General features: G+C 32.6%; 3 protein-coding genes across 5 annotated transcripts in view; 1 reads left to right on the top strand and 2 right to left on the bottom strand.

Moving 5' to 3' along the window:
- Positions 1-3,462: 3,462 nt before the first annotated feature.
- On the top strand, positions 3,463-4,524 carry mRRF1 (mitochondrial ribosome recycling factor 1). The gene is made up of 2 exons (XM_018453919.1): positions 3,463-4,144; positions 4,281-4,524. Exons 1-2 carry the CDS (start codon positions 3,525-3,527, stop codon positions 4,522-4,524), a joined length of 864 nt encoding a protein of 287 aa, XP_018309421.1. The 5' UTR covers positions 3,463-3,524.
- Positions 4,525-5,514: 990 nt separating this feature from the next.
- On the bottom strand, positions 5,515-8,781 carry LOC108726363 (2-aminoadipate transaminase). The gene is made up of 8 exons (XM_018453865.1): positions 8,643-8,781; positions 8,189-8,355; positions 7,524-7,800; positions 7,206-7,373; positions 6,782-7,034; positions 6,422-6,536; positions 6,008-6,113; positions 5,515-5,750 (listed from the first exon to the last, which is right to left on the bottom strand). The coding sequence occupies exons 1-8, from the start codon at positions 8,692-8,694 to the stop codon at positions 5,515-5,517; spliced, it is 1,374 nt and encodes a 457-aa protein (XP_018309367.1). The 5' UTR covers positions 8,695-8,781.
- Positions 8,782-13,436: 4,655 nt separating this feature from the next.
- The window catches only part of Egfr (epidermal growth factor receptor), a 156,169-nt gene continuing 143,324 nt past the window's right edge, over positions 13,437-26,281 (bottom strand). For all 3 annotated transcript variants that reach the window (XM_018453915.1, XM_018453914.1, XM_018453916.1), the window contains 10 exons: positions 21,529-21,864; positions 20,756-21,140; positions 19,832-20,508; positions 19,011-19,140; positions 18,254-18,573; positions 17,616-17,917; positions 15,635-16,852; positions 14,865-15,267; positions 14,533-14,706; positions 13,437-14,276 (listed from right to left, as the gene is read on the bottom strand). In XM_018453915.1, coding sequence (XP_018309417.1) covers positions 13,969-14,276; positions 14,533-14,706; positions 14,865-15,267; positions 15,635-16,852; positions 17,616-17,917; positions 18,254-18,573; positions 19,011-19,140; positions 19,832-20,508; positions 20,756-21,140; positions 21,529-21,864 — 4,253 coding nt within the window. In that variant the 3' untranslated portion in view covers positions 13,437-13,968. The remainder of the gene's footprint in view (positions 14,277-14,532; positions 14,707-14,864; positions 15,268-15,634; positions 16,853-17,615; positions 17,918-18,253; positions 18,574-19,010; positions 19,141-19,831; positions 20,509-20,755; positions 21,141-21,528; positions 21,865-26,281) is intronic.

Raw genomic sequence — 26,281 nt, 5'->3', positions numbered from 1 at the left:
GCTCCCATACAACTAGTGACACCAACTACGTTAACTACATTAACCAACTATGTATCATCTTATCGCCAATGCTAATAAAGTCGCCAATGCTAATAAAGTCGAAAATGATGTGCGAGTCCGGCTACATCCATAAAATACGGATATAAAGATAACATCAAATATGCATATATTTTATGTGTAAACTTACATTCACGTAATTTTTTTTTGCTACAGCTTGAATACTTATGGATCCATAACCCCGGATCTACAATAGAGTTTTAAGCCTTAAGCCATAAGAAATAGACGAATCATAGTCGATTATTCTCCTCGAATTCGACTGTGATTGGTCAATTTCTTACGACTTAAGGCTTAAAACACCTATTGTAGATCCGGAGTAAGTAAAGTCCGATATTCATAGTCAGTTCTTATATTCAAGACCGTCTTAAGTTCAGTCTTGAGATGTCACGAACCAATCAGAGGACTGTATTAGCATCTTAAGACATTACTTAAGACGGTCTTGACGGAAATAAGATCTGACTGTGAATACCGGCCATGAACACAATAGGCACAGGCATTAGGCATAGGCAACAAGGAATAACGAGCCGTTCAATCAGAGCTCTGAGGACGATACTCTTACCGATAGTCGGTTCTTATTTCAAGACTGTCTTAAGTAATGTCTTAAGACGCTAATACGGTCCTCTGATTGGTTCGTGATATCTTAAGACTGCACTTAAAACAATCTTAAATATAAGAATCGACTATAAATACCAGCCTGAGATATAACATCGAACTTATACCCCAGAGCTCTGATTGGACGGTTCGTTATTCCCTGTTGCTTATGCCTATTGCCTGTGTCTATTGTATTTCCAGTTTAAGAACCAAAGACAGAATGGACTGCGCGATCCGTATCTAAAGGTTTGTTCGCGTCGCAAGCTCCAACATGCTCCAACATGCTCCTACCATAGTAAAGTATGGTTGCAAAGCGATTGAATCTCTTTATCAAATATGTACTCTTCATAGTATTGCGTTTTAGGATTCTATATATTTTTTTTTTTACAAAAAATATCACAAATCATATTGCGGAATCCGGAGACTAATTTTTGAATCTCTTTCGTGTTTCATTCAGAATTTCACACAGACTCGAAACAACAGAGCACCAGAGAATAATCTTGAAACACAATACTATATGATGATTAAATATTTGATAAATAGCGTTTTTGACCCGGCCGAGTTTGCACCAATCTGGATTGGATTAATGGCGTTTTATGCTCTCCTATTGGTAGAGCGTGTAACGTTAACCAATAGGAAAGAATGGGCGAGTTCAAGACGGCAAAGCGGCTAAGCATGCTTATCGAGCGATTGAATATGATTGGTTGGATCTGAAAGTAATAACCAATTATGTTCATTTGCTCGGCGAGTAGGTTAGCCGCTTTGTCAACTTGAACGCGTCCATTAATCCAACCCAGGTTGGTACAAACCCGGCCGGGTCAAAAACGCTATATATTAAACGTGTATTTCTGAAATTATTTTAATCATTTGTAAATAAAACTTTGGCATTGTTAAATTGTGCGCATAATAATACTTTTAGGTTTGCTTCTGAATTGGCACAATTGTGTATTTACACCGACGAGATGTAGATATTATGAAAGACCGACATCCTTATGGGAGTTCGCGTCCTTGTTAATATTAAAGTGATTAAGAGTAAAAAAACTGATAATATTGTACTAATTTTATGATTTATTAGTTTAGTAGACATGATTATCGGTGTACGTGCATTTAAAACTCAATAATACTCGATTTTTCTTTAAAATTGTGATTTCAGTGTTATCGTCAAAGTTCGATTATCAACAGAGATAATAACTGCAGAGAAAAAAATTGTAATTTTTCGGCAATATATAGGATATTATAGCTTTACAAATATGCATATTTATTTATAGAACATTATGTAATAAAATATCTTGAATTTAATAATGTATTAGTCAAATATTTATGTTAATAATAGCAAATTTATATCAATTGTCGATAATGTCAGCGTTCTTCGATTACTTCCGGGCCCTTGAGGCCCTTTTTATACAGCTGAAAATTTGCCCAGGGTTGACGGTCTTTAATAGTATCTCGTCGGTGGTATTTAATATCGTTGGTTTTGAAAAATGCGCCAACTGACAGGAGCCAATATGGCCGATCCCGCCTAAAATAGGGCGGAATCCATAGACAGTGCTTAAGATTCGAGATGGTCTTAAGCTAGTGCATGAACCAATCAGAGAGCTGTATTAGCATCTTAAGACTAATAGCGTTTTCGGCCAGGTTTGCATCAACCTGGGTTGGATTAATGGCGTTTTGTGCTCTCCTATTAGTAGAGCGTGTAACGTCAACCGATGGAAAGATTAATCCAACCCAGGTTGATGCAAACCCGATCGGACCGAAAACGCTATAAGAACCGACTATGAATTCCGGCCTTATGCCCATATCAGACTACGGATTGACAATTACGATTAACGGTTCTATTTCAACCAATCACGATGTAGCGAGTCCATCGTAAATGGCTGCGTTCAGCAGACTCAACAGTTTTGCAACCGTTTTATGATTGTCTATTGAGATAGGACCATTCTTCTAGATCTAAAAGTATGATCCAATTAGCGCAAAGGAAACTTCCAACAGTTGCAAAACGAACGTTCTGCTGAACGCAGCCAATATTCCGTTCTGTTGTTTCTTTCTCCATGAGAAGGTAGCCTAATAACCCGTCTACATATACGTAGTAAACTTGGTTTAAGGACAATATTCATAGTCCGTTCTTATTTCAAGATTGTCTTAAGTAATGTCTTAAGACGCTAATATGGCTCTCTGGCCGGTATTCATAGTCAGTTCTTATATTCAAGATCATCTCAAGTTCAGCCTTGAGGTGTTACGAACCAATAAGAGAGCCACATTAGCGTATTAAGACATTACTTAAGACGATCTTGAAATAAGAATCGACTATGAATACCGGCCTCTGATTGGTTTGTGACTTCTTAAGACTGTACTTAAGACGATCTTGAATATAAGATCTGACTATGAATATCGGCCTAAGAAATAAGGTTTAAGAAATAATCCGCAATTCGTGGCTGTAGCATCATAATATAAATTTATTTATCAACAATGTCGAAAAACAGTTTTTTCTTCACATCTATAATTTGTAGTGTACCACGTTCACTTTCGACGATACGATTTTATCGGCGAGACCGGGGGGGGGGCTCGAAATCGTCGTGGTACGTAGTTCCCGCAGCTCGAAAATGGACGTTGGTGTCGCTAGTGTACGGGGAATTAGAAGAAGACAGGAAAAAGGCCGGGATGGCCGCTCTCACGTTTTTCTCTGGATGTATTATTATTTAAGGTTAGGTACTCGAACTTCAATACAATATAATTATGCACGATCAAATTAGTAATCGCGTGTATATGTATATTGTTTAAAAGCACGAATACTACTAAATAAATATCCGAATATATTGAATATAAATATAATATAATACTGTATATAGTTGTATTGAACATTTTATGATTATTAAAAAATGGGAAGTTTAATAGGCATACGTTTCTGTGCTAATAGTCAGTTAAAAAATTATACAATAATTTCAGCATTAAAACTAAGAAAAAAATATGTACATCATTGTTCATCAAATAAAGTAATATATTATCTTCAGAGCCAACAAAAACCTCTGCAAATCATTCAGTATTGTAATATTTCAAATTTTTCTCTTTGCAATTTCATCAAAACGAATAATGCAAGAGATTTTTCTATGACCTCCGATCTATTGGCAAAGAGTAAAGATCGTGGCGAAAAGAAACAGAAGACACAACATATTGATTATAATGAATTTGAACAAGTTGTTGATGTTAATAAATTAATATCTCAACTCGATAATGCAATTGAAAGATTAAAAAATGATTTTATTCAACATTTGTCAGTAAGATCAAGTGTAGGTGCCATTGAAATGTTGTCTGTCAAGTTTGAAGGCAAAGATTTCACATTACAAGAGCTTGCACAAATTAGTCGTAAGCCTAAATTGATAGTGCTGAATGTATCTACTTTTCCACAAGCTATCCCAGATATTTTAAAAAGCCTTTCGAAAAATCAGATGAAGCTAAATCCACAACAAGATGGGACCACAATTTATGTTCCTGTTCCTAAGTAAGTTTTTTAGAAGATAATCTATATATATATATATATATATAATATTAATACTATTATCTTAATAAGAAAAAAATTAAATTGTTTTGGTTTAGATTAATACAAAAACATATATATGTATATTTCTATATTACAGAGTAACAAAGGAACACAGAGAAACATTATCTAAAAATGCAAAGAGCTTTTATGTTAAATGTTGTGACAACGTTAGACTGGTACGCAATAAACAAATTAAGGCAGTAAAAGAAAAGGAAAAACTAGCTAAAGATCTAGTGTTCAGAATAGAAAGTTATATAGATATTCTTAGTCATCAGTACATGAATAAAGCTGAACAAATGTTGGAAACTAAACAAAAAGAGTTATTAGGTGATTCTGAATAAATTTGATTTTAATAATTTGTAATTTTGAATTTGAATTATGTTGCTTTTTACTGTATACAAATGTATATAATTTAATTATGTAATAAAAAGAAATATATACTCATACTTTTATAATATATTTTATTATCCAGTACTTTTATACATTATATATGTATATATGATGGATATACATATATATATATACACGTATATGGACGATTATATGGATATGTACATACAATGTTAAACACATGCATGTATAATATGTATGTATCATATTTTTTGTGGTATGCGATGTTTAGGATTGCAGTTGCTTAAAGAATCTGAGAATTAATAATAAAAATAAACAATAAAGAACTTCAAAGAATTCTAATCGAAAATAAAATTTATTGAAACATTTGTTTATTTTATACAATAATGTTCTCTTGGACACTTTGTACAGGCCATTATACAAAATTCTTTCAGAGTTTCACAATAAAAATAGCAATTGTATTATAAAGTTTGGCTTACATTTGAGAATAATTGTACGTCCTAATTATAGAAATTTATATCCTAAACATAGATTACTTGAAGAAAAGTATGTTTGTAACAATTATCCAAATAATATAAATTTTTTAATCAAAATTTTAGTGTCATTTTTTAATTCATAGTTTTTAAAATACCTTTGCTTAAGTTTGTAAATAAGTTATTATAATTATAAATTTACAACTTTTATGATTAATTACTGTATTACGTCATATAACAGTTATAATTTGTAAAACTAGACTAATTACAATGTATATGAAATATTTAAAAAATACATTTTTTATAGAGATTTTATAAAATACATCTTAGATTTTATATATATGTATAAATTTTTATCCTGTAATACTTATTTTTTTATTTTGTTTATAAAATCTAAGTCGATAACAAAATGATCTAAAATTACTCTCTCTCTCTCTCTGTATTTGACATAATTTTTATAATTTTTTTCAAATTTTAATCTAATTAAAAAATAATTTGATTATGTTTTTATGAATCATTCTTATTTGTAATATCTTTTGTACATTTAACTTGATGTTTAATATATGTTAAAAGTGCCTTGCATAAAGTTTGTGTCGCAGTTTTCAAAACTTCTTTTGTGTGAAAACTTATACTTACACGTAAAAAATTCTTTGCTTTACCTGTATATGAAAAACGAGCACCTGGTATCGCTGATACACTGTATTCCTTTTGACACCATTTGATGAATTTAGTAGCATCTACATCTTTAAAAACAGCATATAATTTTATTTAAAAAATTAAATAAATTAGTAAAAGTATACATATGTATAATAAAAGTATAACTATAAAAATACAATATAAAAATTGTATAATTATTTTACAATATTAAAAATGTATAATTATTTTATAAGGTTATATATTCGAGCATAATTATTCAATTATTGTTTCATAATTATTTCAATATGGCTATTTCATGACTATTATATTTTAAATATTATATAAGAAAAAATATTCGTTATACCCGAGGGAAGATGTATCCAAACGAAATAACCTCCTCCTGGTCGCTGGTATGAACAACAGTTTGGCAAAAATTGATTCAAAGTTGCACAAAGTGTATCTAATCGTTCCTATAAATTGACTCTTATTTATTTTATTTTTATTTATTTTATTCTAGCTTTTATATTAAATAAAAACATAAAAGAATATAAAAATAATTTTATTTTATATATATTCTTAATTATTATATTAAATTCTTTTATTAAATTCTTTTATTAAATAATTAAAAGAAATAATTATAAAATTATGAAAGCATACATAATCTATTTTTATGGCTGTGTTAATGATTTTTGTATAATTATATATTACTGTTTTAAGATAGCGATATTATACTTTTGAAACATGAAGATATTTATAATATAAGCATGATGTAACATACCTTATAGATCCTTATAATTCTGTCAAGATACTCGTCTTCGAGATTTTCATGAAGCATACTCGCAATTATTCCGGAAACGTAATGATTAACTCCACCACCGCTGCACATTATGCCTCTAAAATAGTTAAAATCATACAATAAAACAGTTGTAATAATATTAGTTACAATATTAGCTGATCAATATAATTTACGTTATAATGCATAAATAATATATCTACATAAAGCATTAATAATATTTAATAATTAACAGACTTTCATGTAAATTATTAATAAAAACGAATTTGATTCAATAAATGGTTCGTATAATACAACTTGTTCTGGAAAGAGAGAGAGAGAGAGAGAGAGAATAAGATTCCTTACGATGTTTTTACAATATTCACTATACGCGCACTGCATTCGAGCCAGCCAAAGCGAATCGCTGGTGAAAGAATTTTAGAGAACGAACAATTTGATACAATATTCCCTCCTTTATAGTTTGAATCTTGTGGATCATCGTAAGAAAATAAGCGTCGTGGCGGAAATCCTTGCTCATAATAAAGCAAATTATATACGTCATCGCAGGCTACCACTATGGAATTGTTTCGTGCAATCTCCACTAAACGTTTGCACTGATCTACCGAAAAATAAAACGGAGAAAAGTAATCTACGTTGTTAACGCATCAAAAACAATACACTAGACTTTTATATATTTTAGATATTTTTATCAATTTTTGTTTTTTAAAAGAACAAAATTTCAATTTATTGATTAAAAAAGAATATAATGGAACCACAATATTTAAATTACCAGGCAACAATGTCATTCCGGTTGGATTATGAAAAATTGGTATTGTATAGAACATCGCCCAAAATATTTTTTGATCGTTTAGAAAAAAGTTGCCTTTTGTCTTCTCTCTCTCTTCAATTATTATTTTTTCCAATGCATCTAGATCTACTGTGTCATCCTTCATTGGCACTATATGAAATAAAAACAATAATAAAGGACTTTTTAATATTTATATAACATTCTAGGAATGTTGTGTCTTGTAGAGGTATTGTTTATATGTTTAAGTAACAGATTCAGATATTATTTTTGTTTTACAAATATATGTATAGTATCAAGTACCTGTAACTATTCGCATTAAGGGAAATTGTTTAAAAGCATCTAGAGCAATCATATAAGTAACTTCCTCTACAAAAATAATACCATTTGGTGAGAGTACAGTATTCAATAATAGTTGAAGACCATGTGATGCTCCGCATGTTAATATTAAGTGCTCTCTCATTACGGAATTGCCATATCGCCTGCTTAAAAATTTAGCTAATTCATCACGACATTCCCAAAGCCCTGCCGTAATACCATATTGAAAGAGGTAATATTTTCCTTCCTCTTTTTCTTCCTCCTACGGCGACATTTATTTCCATCAATATAAATGTTTATAAAATATCAATAAATATTTTATTTAGAATTTCTTAGAGTTTCTAGAATAACTCATAAAATGTTCAATAAATGCAAGCAACAATATTAATAATTATTAAATTAATTATAAATATGTTACTATTACATTTTAATATAAAATTAGTACATTTTAAATCCGTTCGATTGCAAACGTTGTTTTACTAAAAAATATTTCTAATTCAAATATAATTTTCTATAAGAATTTTTATTGTATAATTTCTCGTCACAATTTGTAACATGTAAGATAGTAGTGGTGAGTTAACAGAAGCCTTAAATATATTTAAATATTTAACAAATTTAATAAATACAATATTAAAATGATTGATTTTTACCAATCTATGTTGCGTCGATTTATTCAGTATTTCTGCACAATGTTTTAATAGGTCAGGACCGGGTGCTCCGACCGACAAGTTTGTAGCCTCCGTATTGTAGACATTAAATATTGGGTCACCATCGAACAAGTGTCTCAAATATGGATCACGAACAGTATCCATGTCATCTGCTGAAGTTTTGATATCTTATTTTTTATAATTGACATTATACATGTACTTAAAAAATGCTATGTTTACTTCTGTATACACGATCACTGTGAATGTTTGTTGAATGTGATTCGCTCGATTTGGTTTTATTGTGTCCTCTCAATTGATAGTATCAATATCAATATGCGTATTAATTCGATACGCAATATATATTTTATAAGTCACATTGGAAGCCGAAAATGTAAATATAAAAAAATTATGTTGAAGATACCGATAAACACTATGTTATTATTTGCCAGATACTGACCAAGACTGAAGTCTGAACTTGAAGAATGGAGATGACATAAGACATTCCTCATATGTATTCTCGTGCCTTTCCGTATAGTTTCGTATAATTTCGTTCAGATGCATTTTGCACCAGTATCAAACGGTGATGAATGTATTTCTTCGGCTGCGGTCCACTTGACGCTACAAACGCTTCAAAGCAATGGCTACGTTTACACCGTGCGCTTAGTCCGCGACTTATACGATAGGTGTCTTTGTTTAACCAACAGAATAAACAAGAACATCTATTGTATAGGCCGCGGCCTAAATGCACGGTGTAAACATAGCCATTAATATAATATGAATATCAATTTTGAGAGATTTGAATAATCTTTTTCAAAGTATTGCATATCTACATGTTATATTCTATACTAATTATAAGTCCACATATAGAACATTTCAGCAATATTGCAGCAAAGTTAACATATTGTTGCAATTGAAATGTCCCTGTTTTCTGAGTCAATGTAATTAGGTCTGTTCGCGTTGCTTGCACTTTTGGCACTCGGCATCTTCGCTTTCTCTCTTTTCAAGGTCAAATATATATAATATTTATCTCATTTTAAGTGCAAAAATATTTGGGGATTTCATGCAACGCGACAGACCTATTAAATGCAAAAGTTACTTTCCTTTTTTTTTAAATATCGATATGATCATCAACAAGAGACTTGTTCTTTTTGGCTGAACTTTTGCACCAGTTCATCTTTCTTCCTTTTCTCTCCAGGAGAAAAAAAAAGGAAGAAAGATGAACTGGTGCAAAAGTTCAGCCAAGAAGAACAGGCCACATATTAGTTTGAAATATACGTAGGCTGCTGGAAAAGTTTCTGCAATCTAGTACTTCCAGTGGCGCCAACGTTCTGCTACTATCATATCCGTAAAATTAGACGTTTTTAACTTATAATTCATTTGACAGTTTGTACTCAAGTCAACTAGTTTTGTTTGCATAGTATTTTAAAAGAAGTTATTTTGTGAAAAAATGGAAATTTCGCGTGAAAATTTTCGGGCAATGATTTTTTACGATTACAAATGTAATCTAACTCCGAAACAATGCATCGATCGACTTCATTTGGCTTTTGGGGATGAAGCACCATCCAATAGGACTGTTTATAATTGGTTTGCCGAATTCCAGCGTGGAATACCTTTCTTTGTGACGAATTCCATGAAGGTCGTCCATCCACGTCTATTGTTGCCACTAATGTTGATGCTGTGCGTGAAATGATTGAGCGAGATCGGCATATGACATACCGCGAGATTCAAACATCCTTAGGCATTGACATGAAAGCAATACATACGATTTTGCATGATCACTTGAGCGTACGGAAATTTTACAGTCGTTGGATCCCACACAATTTGACCGAAGCTCAAAAACAGGCTCGTGTTAAATGGAGCAAAGAAATGCTCAAGAAATTTAACCGAGGTCAGTCAAATTTGATCTACAACATCGTTACTGGGGACGAAACATGGATCTATTCGTATGAGCCCGAAAGTAAACAACAATCCACTGTTTGAGTATTTCAAAATGAACCGAAACCAACAAAAGTTGTTCGTAGAAACTTTTCCAGCAGCCTACGTAAGTACAGCCTACAATAGAAATATAACTACAGTAAGAATAGTCAATATCACATTAAAGAATGACAATAAAATTTGATTTGATTTTACATGTTTTTTTGAATACATATACAAGTGTAAGAAGTAAACATAGAACATGCATAAGAATCAAATAAATAAAGGACAGAATAGATATAGCATTTGGTAAAACAAAAAATTAATTTTATAATCGATACTTTAAATATATGTAATATATGTATACATTTTTATTTTAGGATTATTTGGGGAGGGGGGCATACAGATTGTATCTTTTATAAAAATAATATTTGTGCGCAAGAACAATTCTAAGAATTTAATAAGGAAAGTATTCGACAGAAACATAATCTTTTTCCGTTATAAATTTTCCTTATGCGTATATACATTGAAATACTGCATCCTGAAAAATGTTCTTGAGAAATATTCATAATTTACACAACATTGAATTATTAAGATTAAAGAAAATGACAAACGGTAAGAATGATTGTTCTTTATTACAATAAATTTTTATGATATATAATGATACAATAAAGATCTATAAATTCTATGTCCACAACCGAATGGCAAATGCAACTCCTCGAAAATTACATAACGTTCGATTACACTGTACACTTTCTAATTTTAACACGCTCAGTCGCAATTCAATTTACATATATAGTATAAGATTAAATCAAATGTGCGAGAGTGAGGAAAATGGAAAGACATTTTCTTGATCCGCGCAAGAAAAATCACGAGTCTTTCCTCGTGCGACGAGTAATGCGTCGCGATGAATGATATATTACAAAAAGAATCTTACAATAATAATAATTAGTAACACTTAACACAATGTACACGATACGTATTGGCTACATTATTACGTGTAAGATACTGCACGGGATGCAGCGAGATTGAAAATCTGTATACATATAATACTTCGTTTCTTGCAAGCATTGTTTTGCAAATACAATACCTCCGGCTTTATTTTAATCATCATAGAATACGATCACGATAAGGAAAATATGCAAATACTTCGTGGTAATGGATGATCAATAACGTGTTTTCAATGTCACATACACGGAAAACGAATATATTTTATATTGAAACGTTCATTCCTTATTCTTTATTTGAGAATAACATTGATTGCCTACATATAAAAAATACTGATACTACAGGTAATATCAATGTTATTAAACGATTTGAAAATGTAGGAGTAGATACTTTGAATCCGATATATTTTCTTTCTTTTATTTTTTGGATGACTTTGATTGTTTTATAAAATAATATTATAATATTATGAAAAAAATATCATAATTAGAGAAACGAAGTTACCAATGTTTTACACAACACTGAAGCTTACAACAACATTGCTGCAACGTTGCAATGTTATTGCAATGTTATTAGAATATTGCAATGCTGTTGGAATGATCTATGCTGTATGGAATGTGACTAACTGAAAAAATTATATAATTATAATGTAATATCATCATTTTTCCTCCAAGTCATAAAATGATGGTTGTATTGATTATAAGATGTCAAAAATACTTCCATAAAAAATCGTCAATCTCGTGCACGTTCCTGCTTATCTATAGCAAATGCAAGGCTCGTAGAACAGAGTTCCCGCAAATTTATTAAATAAAGATTCATTTTACGTTATAAAATTTGCTCTATCATATTTTTTCTTTTTTTCTGTACAACATGGCACGTCCTACTGTTACTGTCATACTGTTACTTGGTGTGGTTATATTACGGATCGCCGTATCCTGGTGACATATAATTACTGATTTCGTTCGACTGCTCTCAGTTTTTTACATTTGTAGAGATTTCCGTTTACTTAGTAACTAAACTATGTACAAATCGTATTTTTCATATATAAAAATTGAAAATAATTGACAATTCCCATCCCAAAGCCAATTTTTACTGATTCACTACAAGATGATGGCATGAGAGGAAAAGAAAAACACTTTGAGTCTCTTTGTTCCTCTATTTTTAAGTAGAGTCGCGTTCCTCCCAACGCAAGGCAAATTCATCTTCGGCAGTAAAATAGGACAATGTAGTTTCGCTGTCGTCACTTATTGCAGAGAAAGGGAAAGTGTTAATCATTGCGATTTTCAAGTCCTCAGAAGAAAGTAAAATAATTCATATCACAGTCAGCGGTTTACCGCACAAATATTTGGACCCGATTGCCCTAACGTCTAACAGTTTGAGCGACAAATAACTGATTTCTTCTTTGTCTACTTCCGCATTATGATCTATAAAGCAGATTAAAACAAAGACTATCATTAATCAGATTTATATCATGGAACGTTGTTGCAAGCTGGTCTTTGTAGCGGGACCGCTTAATTTTTATCTTTCTAAGCGGAACACTTTACAAATACTAAAACATCTTGAAAAACATTAATTAACTTCTAACAAAAGTGTATATCAAACATAAATAAAATTTAAAAAACATTGCCATTTCGAATATACATAAATCGTTATATTCTACATTTGAAATATTATAAATCTTTGTTAATGTTAAAATTATATTTTTAATTAACAGTACATTTGAATTTACGTTTGTTACAAAAGGACATAAGAAGTTTATTATTTAATGATGTAAAATGTCATTAACTAGTTTGTTCTGTATTTAAGAAAAGAAATAAAATAAAAAATATTAAAATAGCATGTATGTAATGTAAAATGAATTGAGCGATTTCATGATATATTTCAAGTATTCCGCTCAAAAATATCTAAAACCATTTTTGCCATTAAAGTTTCAACAACGACCGATGAATCTCTTCAAAGTTCGAATGATCGCTGTGGACAACTTTAATTTTTTGATACTTTGCGATATAATTTTTCAATTATAAAATTTGATTACGTAAAATTTGATCCGCATATATATATTTTTAAGAGTTTATTGAAAAATGTATATCATCATTGAACATTACCTATAGCGCAGAAGCTTGTAACATTACTACAATGCGATGTTACTGTACGGAATGATCTGTGCTAAATGAGTAGCTTTTAGGGTGCATAGATATCTTTATAAAAGTGAGTAATGAGAAAAGACTGATTTAAGTTTATAAAGTCTATGAAGATCTACGTAATTTCAAAGAAATTGGATCGTAATAATACATAGTCATTATTATAAAGAAATGTAGAACAGATTTAGTCAAAGAAATAAAGTTATTTATGTGTTGTTTTCTACATTTTCAACCATTTTATATGTATAAGGACTATATATTTCGTTTGCAAGGTCAAAAATTTAATACAGGCCTGAAGAAGAACTGTTAAGCAAAGACAATATTGACGCTGTCATTGCGAATTAAGTTCTAGAATACTTCTTATATCCTCGAAAACTAGTACGAAAAGTAATTTATTTACAAGCCACAAATGGCACATTAAGAATATCTTTGCACTACTTGTTCGCGAATATCATCATCGCACGATTTTCATTTTCATTACGTCATTATATAGTTTCCTTCGTTTTATTTATATTTCGTAATACGCCCGAGTCTCTAGCTTATGTCTAATCACAATCGAGCGCGGCACTTGAGTGAAGTGTCCTTTATAAGTACAATGTGTCCTGTACTCGGAAATTGAGTAATTGCGACGCTGTCAAACGATGCGTTAATAATAAAGCATTCAAATGCTTTCTTTCCTTTCAAGATTCATCTTTTATCCCAGGAAAGATTTCATCAATATGATTATTCCTGATTCTATCAGAATTTTGAATTATTTTCGCAATTTCGATAGCATCACTAAAATCACACCGTCGTTTCGTTCTTTCTAAAAGGTTTCAACGGTTGCAATTCCCGTTCCAATCGATCAAAATCATTGTAATATTCGTGATCCGATTCTTCTTCGGAACTTCGTTGCCTAATTTGAGATCCGAAGGTACCATTTGACAGGACTTTCTCCAAGTCCGGTGTAGGAATACCCAAAGTCTGTGGCGTGAGCGGACCTTCGTCCTGTGACATTATATATTCCGGATTGTCTAGTGACGTCTTCCCTTGAATCGCTAGAAAGTCTGGATATTTTCGGAAACCATTGTTCAATCGCTTTGTTTCGGATTCTGGATAAAATAAAAATAATTTCGTTTAATAAAAAGCAGATATACACACACACACACATATATATATATATATATATAAATTAGCAATTATACGTAAAATTATGTATACATAAAAATACAAATTAATATATTGAAAGAACTTTTAAAAGCAAAGTTTAATGTATCTATTTTTAATATCGATAAAATTGCTACGCATATCTATTACACAATATAGATAAAGTTACTAAAAATAATAATAAATTTAGTTTCTACTCACCTGTTGGCTTAGAGTCCCCAATGAGATCTATATATTGCGTCGCATTGACTGATAGTTGTGGCGTCGGCACGAGATAATCATTTTCATCTATTGGCAAATCTAGTTTCAAGTTTCCAACTTGAGCTTGCTGTTGCACGACGTTCGTATTGAAACAATCATCCGTCACATCGCAATCTGTAATTCCCAATTTAATTGCATTATTAAATAATAAATATTAAAACAATTATTAAATAAATAATTCATTCCTTGATGTTCATTTGATTCAATATCAATCTCTGTCACAACTAGAGAGATTTCATTCAATTTTTTAAGCAAATAACAGCTTTGCTTACCTCTAACACCGACCATCTTCAATGGATCCGAACAATATCTTGAACTCGAGCTATCTGACCCTGCTACGTGTCCACAGTGACCATTGGGATGTGCGTAATGCGCGTGCTGACCAGAATTGCCGGCCTCGTGCGACGCGTTTCCACTCTCATGATTTCCATACCTCAAGAGTTCTCTGTCCCAGTTTTGCTGATTTTGTGGCGTCGGAGAATCAGCAGCGAGTGGCTTACCGTTTGGCCAACACGATTTTATCGGTGTATTCGGCGGCGAACCGGAAGTACTTGATGCAGAAATTGTGGGCGGAAGTGGAGCCCGCGACTTAGGTTGTAGATACTCACCAGCATCTAACAGAGTTTCAGGACCATCCATCGCTGATGCAAGATTTCGTATCATTTCTTTTTCGTCCTGCAAATTATTAATAGTCGAGACAATGCTAAACCATATTATTAAAATTGTTTTATAATTACTATAAAAAAGTATGTTAATAAAAAGATTATATTATAAAGATATGTTAGGAATGTTCTAATTTTATTATGTTAATAATTAAAAATTGATTAGATTATTACTGAGATCCGCTATTTAATATATCTTCATTAATTTGAATTGTATAAAAATATACAAAAATTGATATAAATAATTTGAAACGTTATTGATAATTATGATGCAATTATTATGCTAATGAAACTGACTATATAAATTTAATTAACTGATATCAATATAATTATCCTCAGTAATAAAAAATATATTTTACATATGAATAAATATTAATTACCTGTAGTGTATACGAAGGCAGTCTCATGTACTTATCTCCTTTAATGGCAAGATATCGACCAGGATCTCTGGACATTTTTGCGAAATCCTCTGCCAGTTCTTTGAAACTAGGCCTGGATTCAGCATCAAGCATCCAACATTTAATCATAATCATATATACATCAATCGTGCAAATTGCAGGTTGTGGTAATCTTTCGCCCTTTTCTAATAATTCGGGCACATTTCGAGCAGAAACATTTTCGTACGGTCTACCACCATAGGTGAGGACCTCCCAAATGGTCACCCCAAAGGCCCATACATCTGATTTATGATTAAATACTCTATGCTGAATGCATTCTAGTGCCAACCACTTGATTGGCATCTTCCCACCTGCAGCTTTATATTGTTCCTCGTTAATATCTAATAATTTAGCAAGACCAAAATCAGTGATTTTCACGCAATTTGGAGTTTGAACGAGGACATTTCGCGCTGCCAAATCTCGATGAACTAATCTTCTCTCTTCCAGGTAGGCCATACCTCTCGCAATTTGCGTGCACCAATTTAACAATGGTTTCGAACCGATTTTATCCTTATACCTGCGCACAAAATCCAGCAGACAGCCTAAAGGCATCAGCTGAGTCACTAACATCATCTGCGACGTCATGCATACTGCAAGTAATTGCAGTAAATTCGGATGTTCAACACTAGCCATAATGTAAGCCTCGTCAAGAAATTCTTTGGATGTGTTTGCACCCGTACCATCGTGAAGAACCTTTATAGCAACTGGGATCTTTACATTCTCCCCTTCGGGTACCCAGACGCCTTTGTATACATTACCGAAAGCACCATAACCTAATATACCGCCCTTTCTCATCTCTTCTTCCTTGATGATTCGTAGTTTAGCGAGATTTGGTTTCACACCTGTCGGTCGAAGCGGTTCATTGTCGTCCAAACCAGTTAAAGCCATCGTCATCTTAACTGTATTCTCTTTAGCTTTCGTTCTTATTCGCCATAAATACAGTAAAATAATGATGATAATAATAAACACTACTAATAAGATCCCAATGCCACCCCAAACTGCTGGATGAAAATCGTTTTCCATTTGATAACCGAGGCCTATAGTTTCTACGGAGCAGTACGGCTCACTGTCAGGAGGAAAGATCTTGTGAGGATATTCTGGTGGACAAGTTTCCGTGCAATTAAAGGTTGTTGTATTATCATCAGAGTCGTCTATCCTGTCCTGAATATATAAATTATAAAATTAATTAGTATAAAGATTTATACACATACAACGTATGTTATTATAAGCAATACTTATTAAGTCTCTAAATCTGAATCAGTGGATAATCACTGATATCAGTGCCAAGTATGCCACTGATAATCTGCAGTGAATGAAATATGAGATATAACCCTAACCTAGATCTTTACTATGTGATCTAACCAACCTTGTTTAGTGCATAAATTCAATGGGTGCATTCAATACTACAACCGCTCATTGGCTACGTTTACACCGTGCGCTTAGTCCGCGACCTATACAATAAGTGTCTTTGTTTAACCTACAAGATAAACAAGGACATTTTTGTATAGGCTGTGGCCTAAATGCACGGTGTAAACGTAGCCACTGAGCGCTCAGTGAGCGCTTGCATCCTGTTGGCATATTCCGTTAGAACTAAAAATATAGACCAAACAGATTCAAGAGCTCACTGAGCGCTCAATGAGCGGTCGTAGTACTGAATGCACTCAATAAATATGGTATATTGGAAGATTGAAATTAATATGTAGATATTAGAATTTTAGTTATACAATGCTCAAATATTCTTCCTTTTTTATTTGAGCTTCACTGATTATCAGTGCCAAATATGCCACTGGGTAATTAGTAACTATTCACTGATTCTATAGAGAGTATATATATGTATACATATATATATGTGTATGTATATGATTATGTACTTTACGCATTTAGTAAATAAGATTATATTTGTAATATATTATCGCCTACGTACAATATAAATTTTATAATTCCGGCATTTGTAACACTGATTAGAGCTTGGTCCAAAGCATCCTCGACACTCTCCGAAACACGATATACATTGCTGCGTGTCAGCGTCTGCGAAATGATCAGCAGGGCATTCATCTTCGCATTGTTCTCCTTTCTTATACTTGGTGCATTGTTGACACACTTGCTCGTGGAAGCCGTATCCTGTGCATTTTTTGCAACGTGGGTGACACTTGCGACAGACAGCTTTTCCGGCAAGAGGTTTTAAAAGACCTTGCTCCAACTGATCAACCCACTCGTAATAATGTCCTGCAAATTTCATAATATAAATGTTTTTTATATACATGACATAAATATTTCTCATAACAAACTATGAAAAACTATGTAAATATTATCGTGTTGTTACAAAAATATATTGTAATGATAAAATCACTGAATTCATTATTTTCAACTATACTCTGTGACAGTAATATTCACTATTATTTTTGAACAATTATAGACCAAATGAAATAACGTTTTCAATACATATATTTACACTTACAATTAGTATATATATATTTTTAACATTTTTTTCCGTTACAAGATATTATAAAATATTCATATGTTAATACAAAAATTACGAAAAAATGTTATCGCATGACTTACCATCGGGACACGGCTCCCTCTTCTGCAAACATCTCTCTGGTACTTCGTCGTTCATAATTGCCTTTTCGCAACTATGACATCCGTTGGCACCTATATTGTTTTCCGGTCCCTTGCAACCGCCTACGCAATTCTCGTGGCACTGTTTACATTGGCCGTTGTCGTTGTACTTCGAGGATGGGCACTCTGGCACACAGAATGGTCCATCTCGCACGTGTTTGCACTTAATGCATTGGTCGGCATTAGGACCGGTACAGGAACTATAAGATGTGTCGCATTCTTCGTGACACATCTTACAGGTTTTATTGTCCGCTTGATAAATTCTGATAACACAATCGTAATCAATTATTAATCGACATTGAAATGTCACATAAGGAAGTAATACGTAAAATCGAAAGCAAACGAACAAGATTAGAATAACGGAAAAAAATAAAGCATAAAAAATTAACGAAAATAATAACAGCACACGTAAAAAATCATTTAAATACAATTAATGTTCAGATTGTTTGTCACTCATGCCATTCGTTCTTTTAATACAAATGCGAATTAAAGCGGTTACGATGAGAATGCACGTGCTGCATAATACACACGTAACTTGCTTACGAGATGGATAATGATGAAAAAAAAAATGGCTTAAGTTCCCGCGGAAGATTTTCGATTTACCTTCAATCCATGATCTAGGGGAGCAGTTTCGATTGGACAGAAGTCGTATTATTGAAATTTTCAACTTCATATTATAATTCTATATTTGTTAACTTACCCTGGCGCATTGCAATCTTGAAGACAGTCGTTCCCTAGAATAACGTTCTTACACGACAAACATTGTGATGGTCCCGGTCCCCAACATCCTTCGTTTGAACATTGCTCGTCACATATGAGGCCATCCTCAACTGCAATTCAAATAATATTCAAAGTAAGTAAGGTTCTAAAATAATAATTCACAAATTAGAAAGAAAGCCTACGAAAGTCGATACAGTTATCGGTGCATGAATTATTATGTAATATAATGTATACATTGGAACAATCGTGTCGTAAACGTTTTAATTCGGATTTGAGAAAAAATCACTATACTCAGAATATTCGCAATAAATTCTTTGTGGTGTTCTAAAGATACTCATTAGTATCAGTATTATTGAAACAGATTATCAATTTAATTTGTGATATTATTATTCCAGCTTTAGTTCAAGATTACGTTTCAAGATTGATAGTAATAGGTGTATAATTTGCAGAACTGGAGAAATGGTATTAAAAAAGTAATGCTAAAATATTATTAGACACTAAAATCCACTTTCGACCGTATAAGATACTTTTTCATTTAAGTATTTGTGTTATTCTCATATTGATCTAGTGTCATAATGTTAAATAAATGCTGTCAAATAATGTAATAATATTATTAATAATATTTTTAATTTATTCTTCAAAAAATAAAAATAATAGCACACAAAATATAAAATTTATTATAATGAATATGCCATCACAAACACAAAATTTAATACATTCATAATACCTGTCTATAATGAAGAATTGTGTTTTAAATTAAGAGAAACTAGACTTGCATATTTATCTCTTTATTATACTTACTGCATTCGGTCTCGTTTCGATTATTTGATAAGAGACTTTCATGTTCGGATGATTTCTTAATTCTGTTCCAATTGATGCTTTCTGCGTAACATAGATTTTTGTTCTCCAGAATAGCGATCGAGCCGGAATAAATCTTCTTCAAGGAACTAAGACCGAAGGATATCAGAGAAGTCTTGACGATGTATAACGACGCAAAATATTCCGTGAGTGTTCTTCCTCCAATCACCTCGATGTTCCGAAAATACGAAAGGTTCTTGAAATCTTCATGATCTCCTTGAATATTAAGGTAACCCGTAATCTCTTTTAATGTTTTGAAGACTTCTAATTCATCAGGATGCATCTTGTCGTATCGTTTGCCGAATGAATAGTTTGGAAAAACATGTTGAAAACCTTCGAAACTCTGATCCAGAATCGTGATGGATCCTTCGATGATGGTACAATCCTTGAAGGTATCAATATTACCGGAATGCACTTTCTCCACGCCCTTGCAGGTTTTTGGACAAGGACCGTCACAGGGAACACATTCGCCATTCACCGCTTTCTTCTTCGGTGGACAGGATCTCACGCATGCACCGTTGTCCTTTAAGAGATGTTCTGGACATCGTCTTACGCAAGTCGCTCCGTATGCGTACTTTCCGCCCGGATTGGCTTCCCATGAATATGTTGTTGGATTATATCTAAAAAAATTAAAATTAAAATATTAATATATTTTCTTATTAATTTTATCATATAAATAATCTGCGCTATAAGCAAACTTTATCTCAGTTTTTTCATATCAATTTATTATTTAGAAAAATTTAAAAGAATATTATTTGTTCCATAAATTGTGTTAACAAATTGCTACGTATTATAAATTATAATAATTTCTACAGCATTTTTTATCAGTTTTATATTAAAGATATATAAATATATAATGTGACTTACTTTTGCATAGGCGGACATTCTTGTGTGCACACGCCATCGTCGAAGAAATTCTTACAGGCAAGGCAGTCGCTCTGTTTGGGACCGGTACAACCACCCGCGCAAAAAAGATGGCAACATTCGCGTGGATTAGGACCGAAGCACCTGCCCTGCCAGCACTGAGGCGAACAGTTTGTTTTCGAGAACTTTTGACAATTCTCCGGACCTTCGCCCCAGCAGCCCTGCTCACAACTCTCATCGCATGCTGCACATCCGCGTTCCGGTGTTGTAAAATTATACACGTAAAAGTATCGTCCTCCTTGGCCTGTGATTATTTCCTCCCAATTGATAGTCTTGATGTGGCAGAGATTGTAGTTGTTGTACATGCCCACGCTCCCATTGAGTATATCTATGACGAAATCAATCGCGGAAAGTTAGATATTATTGCAATAGGATAATAGTATTTGTCTTAAATTTCACATTTAATCGTTCGATCGACAGCATTATTTTTAAATGGTAATTCATTAAGAAATATCAAATTCCCAGTGAACACAAGTTACATGTAACTTTGTGTTTTTGTTTATTTATATATGTAAGACAATAAATTATAAATTATAAATGTAAATAAAATTAAGTATAAATTATTGGTTTTATTTATAACTAAATAAATATTCAGAAATATCTTTTATAGAAATATATCGTTTATTGTTTGAACTTCAATCTAGTCATGTCAATTCGAATAACGTCTAAGTCTAAGATATAAGAGATATTAATAAAATATGAGGTAAATAACGTACCCCTAAGGGATGGCATCTCCAAGTTGTGCATCTGACACATCGTAACGAAGAGGGCGAATTCGTGGTCGTGTATATTGAGTTTGAAAAGAGTCCTGCCACGGATGATCTGTAGGCTCGGGAGGACGAACCTGCGCACGTCGACGTGACTGATGAGCACGTAACCGGTGACCTCTCGTATGTGCTGGAGGAAGCTGAGGTCGAAGGTATTGTTCTGGAGCCATGTGATCTCCAGGTTGCCATCGACGTAAGTACAGTTGGTGTACCGGTCTCGAAGATTCCGGTAGTGATGTAGTTTGTTGGACGGTACGGAGAGACGGCCATTTGTACCGATGCAAACTACAAGCAAAGTAATTAACATATATAAATTACATGTGCAAATCCGTGTAAACGTTAAGTTGTACATATAATAAAATATAAAAAGATTATTATTACATCAATTATTGCTCTTTTTATTATTTTTCTCTTAATTCATTAAAATTATAAAAAATTTAGAAAAAAAATCTTAATAATAGTAATAGTAATATAATTATATTTTAATTATATCATTTAATATAATGATATAAAAAATAAATATATATACATACTTGTTATATATTATTCTTTAGTTTAATATCTATTTTTAATTGCTACCATAATTTATCATTATATAAGTATTATGTAAATATTCCATGTTCAAATTAATATTGAAGCTATGGCTGTATTCAAGGAATGGCGTCAATGTTATTACACGATTCTATCCTTATTGTATGTCTAATGAATGATAAAGATAGAATGACACAAACGCTAATAGCGCGGCCCTCAAACGCAGGCTATAAATAATGATCTAACGGTATTTGTTCATCAATATGTATTATAAATTGCATACAACAATATCTTCTAAGTGTATATATAGTTTAACACAGTAAGTTTATTAAGCAATTCGAATAACGGTTCAGATTGAAGCCAAATATTGAGATTAGATGCGGATTTTCTGTATATAGAAACCACATGTAATTAATTTCCCATTACGATAGTTCGTATAGATACCACCTACAGTCAAGAGATATTCCCGCGATCTATAGATAGTGTTTTATGTATGAAGCGTGTTATATTGGTGGGCGAACTACCTTTATAAAATGCAGTACACGCGCCGCCGTGATTTCGTTGTGCAATTACGTTCTTGAGTTGACTGTGAATTGAGTGTTTAAATGACGCATACAAAGGCACTGTATGTATTCTTCGTGTATAAATTATGACAAACGTTTGTGGTTTACAGAACAAAGCAAGGAATTTTATTTTCGTGTAAGCCACAAAGTAGCTTGTATTTTTGGCAAAAATGGTCGTTTATTTGTACATCCGCAAGAATTAATATTAACATTAAAAAATATCCGCATAAATTACTTTTATATATAAAATAAAATAAATTTAAGAAATTCTTTTTAACATTCATTTGAATGTATATACATTCATGTGAATGTATATACATACATTTTAAAATGTTTTACTTTTTTGTTAATTTGTAACCAAATACTGTTTTCTAAATAAAACTAATATTTTAAGACTATTTTTATGGAAGGCCACATTACCACCCATTTTTTTCTTCGAGTCATTATGCAATGTCGTTACATTTTTGTTAATAGTATCCTAAGTAATAAATATTTCGTAATTTTGAGCCCACAATCGATTCAACATTTTAACGAATGTAATTGTCAAATTTTAAACTTAAATATTGATTATTAACAAAGTTATTGTGTAAAATGTAACTGAGGTGCCATAATACCACCTTCTTCTCTACTTATTACATGTAAAAATCTCTGAACCCTTATTTTATACTTATTTTACTAAAAATAATTATAAAAAGAATTCTGGATAAAAAATAAAATATTTAAAATAATTAAAAATACTTTTTATAATTTTTTAAATATTGTTTTTTCGTAAAAAAATATACTTTTTTAAAGAGTAAACCTCTTTTATCATTCATTTTATTTCTGCACGTATTATTTAAAATAACACCCATAATAAAAAATCAAGACACTTTGAAGAAATATGCAGTCTTATTAAGTATTATTGTTCCTACAATAATTTTCAATAATTATGACATAATCATAAATATCGCAAAGAATGTAATATAGAAATTAACCGAACAAGTAAATTCTCCTTGGCACGTAAAAACGTTCATATAGAAAAGAGCCCAAGGTTTTATTAGATAGCTTCGCGCAAATTCCTTGCGAAGCAAAGAAATAATCACCGCTGTGGAGAGCATAGTGACACGTTCGCTCTCCCGGAATTTGGTTTTGCTCGCAACTTAAATCGCACTCGCATCCTCGTGGACAGTTCGCAAACGAGCAGCCGCGATCGGCACGCGGTATCGAAAGGGCGGTCTTAATCTGACCAGCGATCGGAATCATGCGAAAATAATTGCGCGGTAAGGTCGTCCTTCTTGCGCGAGGTACCCGGGGGGATGTACTGCAGAAGAAGATTCATAGTCGTTGCCGACAATGTCGGAGATCGTGGACCAAAGGAGGGAAAGAACCGGCGGAACAAACGCGAACCCGAGTACCTATGTATTTGTATCGACCAGATGCTACTGAGAGTCGCGGGATACCAAATGCACGTACTGTGGCATGGCGCCAGGATCCTCGAGAATGCAGACCGAACGTGGATCTGCATTGGCGATGGGATCACGCAGGTTTTCTGTCCTACCCCGTGTCCCACAACTCGAGTCGCACGGAAGATGAACGACTTGATCGTCATGATGAAGAGGTATGGTAAATATTTGTCGATACTTGTCCTACGATTTTTTTCGTCGAAGGAGGACTACCGTTGTAAAGATTTATCATATAACATCGAGAGATTTTTGTTAACAAATAAAACTTTTTTTCATAGTTTACATCATAGAATAGTAATGGATACTAAAGCGTACCGATGATGAGATCTATCAGATTTTCTGTGAGTATATGTTGAAATATCTGTCCAATAATTCATCGAATAAAAAGAGAAAAATATAAAAAATAAAAAGATTTATGAATTGATAAATAAGAAGGATTTTTGTTTTGATACATTTTTCATAGAAAATGCTGTTATGTTTCAAATTCATATATCTACTAGAAACTAGAATATTAATTAACAAAAACAGATGCTTATGTTATCATTCTTGATGTTATTATATGAAATGAGAATATGTAAGAAAACACATAAAGAGCGACTTGTGTTCATTGGAAGTGCCGATGATTTCTTTTCAGCAACGATATTCTCTCTATGTATATTCCTACTCGTCGATCGCTTACTATTTTATAACAAAGCCAAGTTTTTTGTTCTTTTTTTAGGTTTATAAAGTTTACAACGTTTCGATTACGTTTAGAATATGATTAGAATTTTTTCAAATAGTAAATCATAAATAAGCGAATTGAAAATAAGTCTAAGTTTGTATCTTATATAATTTTATGTTTATATGTAATTGTCATTGCTTAAAAAAAATTAATGTATTGCGTGACTGATATTTTTAGAGCTAATTGTAGTCGACAGATGTTATCCGGTAAACGAATTATGACCTAGACCGAAATGTAAAGCGACTCGAACCGACACGTCGAGAAGAACTTACGAGCGCTCTGGCGTGCTTAGTGGAAGGTGGTCCGATAAAAAGGAACACCACAAGTGTGATAGCTGCACGGACGTTTAGACAGGAAGAAAGTGGAAGTTCGCCGAGAAGTGTCGGTTAAGGTCGGTGGGCCGACACGTTCCTCGTTCTTGTTTTCCAACCTCCGAGGCTTGCTCACCCGCGCAGCACGAAATTCATCATTAGATCCTTGGGCTGGGATACACCTCGGCAGAAACGTGGTGATTATCCCCGACGGCGGGGCTGCGAAAATTGCCGGCGAGAGCCGTTTGTTCTCGCGCGTAGAATTAACATTCTGCCAAATTTACGACGCCTGCATCGCAGTTCAAGACAATGGCGGTGATATTGATTACGGGCGTGGCGCGAATATCACCTTCTTCTCCATTATCTAACAAAGTTCGTAGGAAACCCAATCTCTAGAACTGCAAGTGGTTATTGTAGTTTGGTATTAGAAGTAATATATAGTCGTAGTTAAGATATTAATTTTATTACTCTCAATCGCTTAGAAAAAAAATTTAGCCACGAACAGCTATTTATAAAAAATTAAGAACAATATGAAAGAAAAAAGAGATATAGATTCTTAATTTAATTTATACTTCAAAAGAATTCCAGTATACATATATTAACATAAAGTATGCGCCAAAAAAAATGCGACTCTCACAACTAACACTTCAGTTGTCGGTTTAGTTAAATAAAGTGAGTGGACGGGGTAAATTTGATGATACATAAATATTTTGTGTTATAAATATTTTGTCCTTCTACCAAATATTTATTCGATATGATTTCCTTTAATTGCAATCACTACGTTATTGTGTTACACTCAGCAAACATAATAGTGATTAAAAGAGATCGCATTTTTTTTGGCGCATACTGTAGAAGCTTTTTCGCATGTTATAAAGATGTTTATGCCTAACAGTTATACAAAGAGAATGGCAACGAAAGAGAAATTTAAACTCACAAATACAAATTTAAATACGAATGATAAATTTAACAAAAATCACGAAATATGAGAGGTAAGGAAGACGTAGGATGTGAAGAAACAAGTGCCGGTAGGACGTGACACCGAAATCCCGCGGTGAGGCTTCTTTTGTGAACGCAAAAATAGTATAACGTACGTTGCACTGAGCCATACATGGTTCTTCGACCACCTTCTGGAAG

Source organism: Mycetomoellerius zeteki, unplaced genomic scaffold (genome assembly GCF_001594055.1).
Source record: "Mycetomoellerius zeteki isolate Tzet28-1 unplaced genomic scaffold, Tzet1.0 scaffold415, whole genome shotgun sequence".
Classification (NCBI taxonomy): domain Eukaryota; kingdom Metazoa; phylum Arthropoda; class Insecta; order Hymenoptera; family Formicidae; genus Mycetomoellerius; species Mycetomoellerius zeteki.
Note: the sequence above shows the minus strand (reverse complement) of the source record. Positions and strands in the feature narration are given on the sequence as shown.